Here is a 10,198-nt window from a genome sequence, read left to right on the forward strand (position 1 = left end):
AATTGAATAAAATATTTAAAAAAATGAAAAATAAATAAATAAAACCAATCTGGAGGCGAGATAACTAGGTAAAAGGGGGCTGTGGGGGCCTGTCGAAGCATCGATTGAAGGGTGCGAGCTCCTTCTCCCATTACTGCCCCAGCCTTTCTCTATGTTTTTCTTTTTTCCATTTTTTTTATTTCTAATATTCATTTTGCTTTTAACATTTTCTTATTTTTGAATCTTTTTATTTTAAATGCCACTTAAGATATCCATCAGCATTTATCATTAATATTTCCGCTCATAATTTTGATGGGAGGACCAATATGAAAAAAAAAAAAAAAGGAAAAATTCTAAATAAGGGCCTGAAATACTTTAATTTTCTCAAATAAGAGCTTAAAGTGGATCTTATTTCAAATAAATATATAAAATAATCAAATCGCCTCCAATAAGAGCTTAAAGTAAAACTTGTTCCAAATAAGAACCTAAAGTGGTCATATCAATTTCAAAAAATACCTAACTTTTTAGATCGAAGGGCATTTTTGTCTTTTAACTTATTTTTTATTGTTTTTTTTTCTTTTTCCTTTCCCCCTTTCCTTTACCGGCCATGGCAAAGGTCGCCAAACTAAGACAAGGGCAACCCCTGCTAGCATCGAGCAAGGGCACCCCTGGCATTGTGGGTGGCTACCCCAACGCCGATAAAGGCGACCCTCGCTTGGGCGGGCAAAGAATAGGTGAGGGCAACCTTCATCGGCATTGAGCGAAGGTGGCCCTTGCCTAACGTCAATGGACGGGGAGGAAAGAGGACAAAAGAAATAAAGAGAAGAAAAGGGAAAGAAAAATAATAAAAAAAAAAAGGAAAAAAATCAAAAATTAATAAAATATTATTATAATTTTTTATCAAAATACCCTTCCTCTAATGGCTGGAATAATTATGATTGACCAAAGATCTTTATTTAAGATGATTTGGCCATTTCATGTTCTTTTGTAAGATGATTTGACAACCTTTTGAGATAAGATCAATTTTAGACATTTATTTGAGAAAATAAGTGTATTTCAAATTCTTATTTAAAATTTTTCCAAAAAATTATATAATTTAAGCATCTAATTGCGAAAAAAAAAAAATGGAAATACGTCGAAGCATTTGGAGTCAAGACCTCGGACACAGAAAATCAGAGGGAGACAACGGGACCATGTCTCTGTCCGCCCTTCCCAGGTCATGCTTGTTCCCTCCAGCTACTCGCAGTTGCAAGCAGAGATGCTCTGCATTCTCGCCATCTCCTAGTAAGGTCCAATCATCTCTCTCTCTCTCTCTGCTATCTCTCTTCAGTTTCTTTGTATTGCTAGAACCGTTTCTCACTTGAACTCTATGACAATCGTTACATCTCTCGGCTAATCATGGGTATTTGTCTGTCTTTGAACTGATATACAAGTTCACGTGCCTCTTCCATGCGTTGTTGACTCTAAAAGATTGATTAATCTTGCTTACAGTGTTTTGCGATTGATGGGCAATGGTCATTTTTCTTTGGATAGTAAATTATTATTTTCTTCCGATCTTCCGGTTATGAATTTTCGAAGTGAAGGTTTGGTTACTGAGATTTTCTGCGTCTTTCCCCTTTGACTCTTTAACCACTCGTGTGTCTTTGAGAAACACAAAAGATCACTGCAAAGCCGGCTGATGGTCTTGGGTTCAGATTTCTAACTGGGCACCCTCCAGACATGATTCTTTGACAATTTGACATGTTAGATGTGTGCTAGTTACATGTATGAGAGAAGTTCGAAGGGTTTGAGGATGAATATAACGAGTGAATCCCGTGTTAGGAAGTGAGATTGTGTCTATGGGAAGGATCCTTCTTGCTAAAACGGCTTTCATTAGTAATTCTTGCACCATGTTCCAATTTAAATTACCGTTTTGCAGTGCGGCAATGTTCAGTCAGTACTTCGATCAGAGAAATTACCATTTTCCCCTATCTTTCTTTCTTTCCTTCCTTTGGTACGCACTTGATCTCCTGTTTGAATCTGAGGATGAAAATAGCACATGATAATGCCTTGACTTAATTGTAGAATGATAGGAGCAACTAATGTTGTCCTTCTGATTTCTTCTTCAGCTTTCGATAAGAATGGCTCGTTCCTCAATCCAAGAGGTCTCTGAATCTGGTGCTTTTGTCAGAACCCCTTCCGCATTCCATAATTTTATTTCTGGGGATCCAGATTCTCCTTTCCCTGCTGAATCCGGAAGATACCATCTTTATGTGTCATTTGCTTGTCCCTGGGCATGCAGGTGCCTTGCATACTTGAAGATTAAAGGACTTAACAAGATCATTGGCCATACGGTAAAGGGCATGGTAAAACTTTTTTTATTTATCTCATGCTATTGTTACTTGATCTGTTTTTAGTTATTTATTTCATGTCAGGTAGTCAAATCGAAGTGGGGAAGAACAAAAGATGGTGACACACATATCGGATGGGTTTTCCCTGCTTCCAATGCTGATGAACCTGGAGCAGAGCCTGACCCTATAATTGGAGCAGGAAGTGTGAGAGAACTTTATGAGACTGCAAGTCCGATCTACTCTGGAAAGTATTCAGTTCCTGTAGGTGACATTTCTGTGAAGTGTTGTTCTATTTCCATTAGTGCTCCATGTGTTTTAAGCTTGCAAGTAGCCAATGCTCACAACATATGTATTGCACATTATCATAGGTTCTATGGGATAAGGAGCTGAAGACAATTGTCAACAATGAGAGCTCAGAGATCATTCGGATGCTTAATTCTGAGTTCAATGGTTTAGCTGAGAATCCCAATCTTGACCTTTATCCTCCTCACTTGCAAGCCCAGATAGAGGAAGCTAATGGATGGATATACGACTGCATAAACAATGGTGTTTATAAGTGTGGGTTTGCTAAGCAGCAGGCACCTTACGAAGAGGTACCATCTTCACTACTGTGAATTGACACTAATGTCATATGTAAAAAATGGCAACTCATATGCTGTTAAATTGTTCTCATTACAGTGGTAGAACATCCCTCTTGTTTGACATAGACAACATATAGACTAGCAAATGATGTAGTGGACAAACTTCCCCTCCTCTTCTGATAACATCCATAGGAATATCATATATGTTCTGTGACAGAGTGCTAATGTGGAAATGAATGAGGTGAAAAACAACTTGCTGAAGGTAATTCCCAGATGGCTACTGGGAAAATGTTATAAATGGTAGTAAACGTTGCATCAGAAAATGGTTTCATCCTGTGATTCCTATCTGCCCTAATTGATGAATGGAGTCGCAGATGTTCTGTTCAATTGTTTTGGGAGCAAACAAGGCTACCCCTTCTACCCCATACTTTTTACTCTAGTTATGGATGTATTGAGAAAAATGCCATGCTAATACAGATAGGCTACAAAGATTGGTTTTCCGAACGGATTTGTGTATCTAATTATTCCATGTTACAGTGATCTTATAAACTTTTGCTGATAACCAAATGACCCTATGCACCTGAGACATCATCAATGTGTTGTATAGATCAGTTTTTCCTTCTTAGAGGCATATTTGGGGCTTAAAGTCAACCTTGCTGAAGATGGACTTATCTCTCTAAGGGACCACATGGATGATCAGATTCTTAATGCTTAAATGATCGAGCACCAAGGGTACTAACCTATAAACAATCTCTTGCGAAAGAGGGATTCTAGCACCTCTTGAGCATTGAAAAGGTCTTGGGTAGTACAACAACCAAACGAAAAGTTCAAGTAAAAACCAAACATCCTAATCATTACAAAATTTGACCCCAAAAATTATTACAAAAGAAACATCATTCGAGGATCTGCCAGAGTTTTTGTGCAGATTTTTGTGAATATAATTTTTTTCTTTTTTTTCCAAGACAGGTAAACCTCCTCAAATAATTCATTCTGATGGAAAATTGATTCGAATTCAGTGAAATTGGATTCCTTGGGTCTTTACCATCTCTTAACTTGATGCACTTCCTTTCTTGGACTTTTTGGATCTTTTTCCTTGTAATTTTGTTTTCTAACCAAAAGATAATATATCTCAAGAGCACAATCTTAAACCAAGTCCTATATATGGGCTGCACCTCCCTGGAGCACTCTTGTCAAGGTTTACTTCTTTATTTTTATTTTTTTTGTTAAAAAAAGTAGAAAACATTCTAGTTGATTCCATTCTATTCTTGCAGGCTGTGGAGAATTTATACAAAGCTCTGGACAAATGTGAACAAATACTTAGCAATCAGCGCTTTATTTGTGGCAATTTATTAACCGAGACGGATATCCGGTTGTTCGTCACACTCATAAGATTTGATGAGGTATGATTGATTCTCCATTGCACTATTTTTTTCGATTTACTAACGCATACAATACAGTACTTTCAGTATTGAACCATAAAGATCAGAACTTTCAGAGTGCACCTATGAATCGTTTGGTTTGGATCGGGAAACATTTTTTTTTTGGTGAAAGTAAGAATAATATTGAGCTTTAACCAAACTATGGATCGGGAAACATTTAGATTTTCTATTGACAAAAAAACTAACCCTTACTCTTGAAGATATTATTGAAACACAAGATGAAATTAAAGTCAAAATTAACCTGTGTCTAAGATTTGGTCGTGCTAGACACTTAGAGGAAACCTTTCTATGGCAAGCAGAACAGTTCCCTTACCTAAAAATTTTGCTGTTTCTGTTGGTCAAGTTGACATGAGGCTTTGGACTATGTGGTGTTACAGTCAATGAACTAGTATTATATAAAAGAAAGAAGATATGCAGAAGTCACTGGTCATGTTAGATGTATAGAGAAAACCTTTCTATTTTGACAGAACAGTTTCCTTACCTGGGAATCTGTTGCTTTTTCTTCTGTTGGTCAAGTTGACATGAGGCTTTGGACTATGTGGTTTTATAGTCAATGAACTAGTACTTAATAAAGTAAGTACATATGCGGAAGTCACTGTGGCAAAGTTTAGGTGATTTAACCATGTCTCTTGAGGTATTTGATTCTTGATGTCTGTGAGAGCTATGAGCATGCTTTCTGTAATAATTCTATTATTTAATAAGGCAGGCTTAATTTTATCTCTCTTTGCTGTTGAAGTGTGCTTGTGTTGGTTTTTCATGCCACAGAGACAAGCGCCTTTTCCTTTCTTGTAGCTGTAAACTGTACCACTCTTATTGATATTGGAACGAGGAAGGAACGGAATCAATTCTACCACTAATAGACTTCCCATCATATATATATATATATATAGAGAGAGAGAGAGAGAGAGAGGAAGGAAAGGAGGGATCACCTATTAGGATGAGTGTAACTATCTATCTGACTAGGGAAAAAGGGTTGGCCACCTGCAGCATTCCTATGGGTTTTAAGAAATTGCCCCCCGGAGGGGGAGGAACCCCAACATAGCCGGCCATGGTATAATGGTCTCTATGGTGATTCAGGACTTTTGCAAAGACGTAGTTGTATGGTAAAATCGGACCTAACAGCGAAAATTTGTTATTGGCGGAGAAGATAATGGAGAGAAACCTGATGGAGAGACATTACAAGTCTTCATACAGACTTCTGCCTAAAGTAGATGTTATTGATAGAGCTCACCATCGGAAAGTGCAGCTACTTTTATAACTTATCATTTAGATTCAATTGTGTCTCTTTTCCTTCTCTTCCAAATAAAGATAAGGGCATTGTTTTTCTTTTTCTTTTTCTTTTTCTTTTCCTTTTTACGGAAAAATACAGGTTTCATTTTAACCGCCCATAAATGGCTAATTGTGCATGAAAAAGGATCGCTGTTTTGTACATCAGAATTTTGAAGACCTCAAACATATACATTGCTGCGCTAGAAAGCAATTCCTAGTTGGCTGTCCTGTCTTTACTCTGCTGGACAACCAGCATCATGGTGAGAAACATCAACCGTTTTCTTTCTTCCATTGTCAATGCTAGATGTCCCTGCAAGGTGGGGGTGAGTTCAGTATGCATGGGTAGTTCAGGTAAAAGGCTTGAACTAACCTTCAAAGTACAAGTCACAAGGTTTTTGACATGGAATCTAGTTGTTAGAAATGGAGTTGCCCTAGGACTTTGGCTCCCGGTTCCAGAGTAGAACCTTTTTAACTTGTTTGCAGCCCTTTACAGAATTAGATACTGCTTTGATTTTATTTTATTTTTATTAGGGTGGGAAAATGGAACTTTAATTATCTGCAGGCATCTTTGCTGTGGATAAATGCTTGAATCACAACTGTTGGCCCCACTTCTAAACTTTACATGCGATATTGCTATCAATTGTGCTAAAAGATGTTTGTTGTATAGAGAAGACAAGACATGGAAATAAGGAGATGCCAGCTTAAACCTAAAAAATGAAAGTATGTAGTTAATTATCTGTCTTTTTTAGTCGTTGTCAATGTAATAACAAGTCAAAGTGAAAACCCTCAGTCTTGGCAAAAAAACGAGACTCTGGGTTTTATATTCTATCAGAGCTGGGCAAAAACTTTCTACTTTAACCTATCTTATGCGAAGTGGTTCTGGATGTATGGGAATCAGGAATCAACCTGTTAAGGCCTGGAGTCAAATTTCCAGGGTGAATTGCAATGATTTTCCCCATTGAATGTGTTAATGTGTTTTATTTTTTTCATTATTTTGCAGCATCAAAATCATATAAATCCATCTCTTCTGGAAACATATAACAATCGTTTAGTCATTAATTCATCTTTCTCTTTCGTTGTTGCCAGCTACCTACAATCCCTTTTTCTGTAATTCTCCTGTAATGTTAGTTGCCATCCTTAGGACTTCCAAGGAAGGAAGAAATATACTTTGGTACAGATGTATGGACTCTACAGTTTGAGGTATAAAGAAATATACTATGTATTCTTAGGATAAACCGGAAACAACTTTGGACTAGTAATGAAGTGTAGAGATCCTGTAGTCTCCTAAGATGGGGCTGTCCAACAAAAAATTGGTGGAGGGTTCAGACAGATCCGTCATATGAAAAGAGAAGAATGAGAGAAAAGAAAACCAAGAACTCTCATTTGAATTGTCCATTCTGACCAGACCTTAGTTTGCAAGAGAGCTCTGTAAGCAGGGCAATGCCATGGAGCAGCAAGAACATGAAAAGCCATTTGCAAGGTCAATGCTAAGATAACCATTCTATATGTTCAAAGACATTCTAGTTAACATTATTATACACAAATGAATTGTCTGCTATAACCAGAAATATAACCATGCAATTATCTACCTTTGATAGTACATTCTCAAAAATCATTGATTACTTCCTAGAGATTTACATGTTTGAAGATTGCCAATGGTCAAAATGCTCTACCGATTGCTTTCAAAATACCAACCGAAACCCTCCAGATGGAATGTTTAGGCAAATACTGTCCTAACTCTGCTTTATTAGTTGGAGTCATTAACTCTATACAGAATCATAATACCAGTTCAGCACCATATTCAAGGGTAAGCTTGTCTATAGTGTTTGGCTTGAGCTGCATATCTGAGTCTTGATGTGTATGCTTTTACATGTTCCTGTGATACATATGTTCTGAGTAATGTCTCTGTTAGGAGCATACCTGTTGCTATATAATTCAATTATTGGAAAATTTAATCACATGCATATAGATTTAAGTGGGTCTAGGCGGGATCTACTAGTCAAGGTCTCTTGCATTTGATTTATTTTCAGAGAAATGTTTTTGATATACATCTATTTTCCGAAAAGGAACTCTAACATGTATCCGCTCACTCCCTCGCATTACACCAGTATGAACATAGTGCTTCTTTGTTCCTGACACTGTGTACTATTGAAAAGTTGGAGCAAAGCCCACAACATGAGAAAGATCATTCAACTTATTACATGATATCTCTCGTGCTGCTCTGATTTACTCATTCATCACACATGTTTCTTAAAGTTTGAACTTCAACAGGTCTATGCAGTTCTTTTCAAGTGTAACAGGAAACTTATACGGGAGTATCCAAATTTGTTCAACTACACAAAGGACATCTTTCAAATCCCAGGCATGAGTAGCACCATCAACATGGATCACATCAAGCTCAACTATTACGGAAGCCACCCTTCGATGGATCCACTGGGTATTATCCCTATTGGCCCCAATATTGATTATTTTTCTTCTCATGACAGAGGAAGGTTCACACTATCAAAACAATAACATCTAAGGAAATTCAAGGTTTCGAGGTTCTGTTCCCATGTGTTTTGAAGAAACAAACAAGAGATAACCGTATTCTCACAGTTGCCTTAATATAGTCAGCACCAGTTATCCTTGATCTCCTATTTATCTGTCACTGGATTTCGCTCAGAAAGTTTTTATGTTGCTTCTTCGCGGGTTTCTGTGATCTCCCTAAGATCTAGACAAATGCCTGTTCTTCCCTCATGTACTCATTTGGGACATGCATTTATAAGGTGTTACTAGATCTACGTGGTATAGAGAACCCCTCTTGATTGTCTTTTATTATTCTCTTGCACTGTACCGTTTCCTAGCTAAGTATTCGGCAAATATCTGTGCAGCAATTTTGCATAAACAGCATCAAGAAGAGTTTATGCCCAACAGTTACTTCAGCATGAGTTGAGCCGCATGAGATCCATTGGATCCAAGTCAAAGTTATCAAAACCCGGACCAGCCGTTTCGAACGGCATGGTCCAGTTTTTCTCAATCACCCAGTGAGCAGTTGAATTGGATCGACACCAGCTTTGACCCCTTTTTGACCTAACTTTTTACTTTAATGAGAAATTGAGACAGCTAGGGATGGACCCCTCATCTCTATTGAAGTAACAAATTAAATAGCAAGAAGTCAGCATGGATAGGAGCGTGAAAAGTAGCAGAGAAAAAAAGGAAGAAGACACTCAATTTTTTTTTTCACGCCAAAAACACTCTAGAATTAGAAAGGAAGAAAAACTCTGTGCCACACTGCCTAATTCTCTTTACTATTAGTATTTGTATCAAGTTTCGAATTCCAATTACAAGAAAGATTGCCCCAATATATAGTAGGAGCCCTAGGACATCCAAAGTGTTCTTTTATCTTTGCTTTAACGATAGTTTTCTCTATCAAACTCAACAGCTCCATCAATCTTCCACTTGGAGGTTGATCTTCAAAATAGCAATAGTCTCCCATAGTCTTCACATGTCTTGTAACCCAAATTATCGCAGTGCAATGGCCTCCTCATCACTAATCAAGGAGGTCAACTAAAGCAATGCACAACCTTAGTTTCTCGATGGGACAGCCTTGGTTAATATATTTGCTAGATTTTCTAAACCAAAAAATATTTTTCAATGATAATGTCTAATCATCTATCGGTGAATGCCTATGATAATAATTCAAACAAAATGTGTTTTGTTCTTGAATGAAATACAGGATTCTTTACTAGACAAATAACAATTTGATTGTCAATGAGAAGAACATTGATGTCCATCACCTTATCTATTTCCTTTTGAAAATTCTTCAATCAAATTATCTCTTTCGTACTTTGATTTAGTGGTTGAGAGGGAGACACGCTTCTGAAGTTTAGACATCCAATTGACTGTAGTGCCACGTAAGGTAAATCATAACTCGACGTGCTCTTTCTTTGTTCATGTCACAACCAAATCGACATCAACAAAGCCTTGCAAAGTGACATTGTTTTCATAAAACAAAGTGTCATACCTAAAGTGTCTCTTAGGTATCTTAACAGCCATAGCTTCACGATACTTTATTCCTAGACCAGCCATATATTTGTTCACGAGTCTCATTGCCTGAGCTATGTTTAGACTGGTACACACGATAGCATGCATCAGACTACAAACAACTGACGCATAAAGCATTGTAGTCAAGTACACTTGCTTCTCATCTATCTTTGATGATTACCTCTTTCAGAGCTTGAAGTGACTTCCTAAGATAGTTCTTTTAGGCTTTGCATTTTGAACTCTAACTCTGTCCAACACCTTCTCAATTTACCTTTTTAAGAAAAACTTTAAGAGGTCATTGGATTTATCTCGCATGCTCCTCATCCCAAGAGTCTGATTTGTTACTCTCAAGTCCTTCATTACAAACACCTTTGACAATGTGTGTTGACTTTTTAACATGCAAGAACCTGCATTGAGCATATTATCCATATACAAAAGCAGAACTATATATCAATCATTAAATTTATCGAATATCACATTTAGTAAACCCGTTAGTAGTCAACTTCACATCTACAAAGAAAATCTTCATATAGTCAATTATTTTATTTTCTAAAAAAACTTTCAGTGCTAACCTCAC

The 10,198-nt window shown here is 37.1% G+C and overlaps 1 protein-coding gene across 2 annotated transcripts; it reads left to right on the forward strand.

The window, feature by feature from the left end:
- The first annotated feature begins 1,127 nt into the window (after positions 1-1,127).
- On the forward strand, positions 1,128-8,412 carry LOC104430519 (glutathionyl-hydroquinone reductase YqjG). Of its 2 annotated transcripts, none has more exons than XM_039314166.1 (6): positions 1,128-1,268; positions 2,088-2,312; positions 2,394-2,570; positions 2,678-2,902; positions 4,162-4,290; positions 7,870-8,412. In XM_039314166.1, exons 1-6 carry the CDS (start codon positions 1,173-1,175, stop codon positions 8,110-8,112), a joined length of 1,095 nt encoding a protein of 364 aa, XP_039170100.1. In that variant the 5' UTR covers positions 1,128-1,172; the 3' UTR covers positions 8,113-8,412. The 2 variants fall into 2 exon arrangements, with proteins under 2 accessions (XP_039170100.1, XP_039170101.1); XM_039314167.1 differs by having other exon boundaries at positions 1,145-1,263.
- The last annotated feature ends 1,786 nt before the right edge of the window (positions 8,413-10,198 follow it).

Source organism: Eucalyptus grandis, chromosome 5 (genome assembly GCF_016545825.1).
Source record: "Eucalyptus grandis isolate ANBG69807.140 chromosome 5, ASM1654582v1, whole genome shotgun sequence".
NCBI classification, from domain to species: domain Eukaryota; kingdom Viridiplantae; phylum Streptophyta; class Magnoliopsida; order Myrtales; family Myrtaceae; genus Eucalyptus; species Eucalyptus grandis.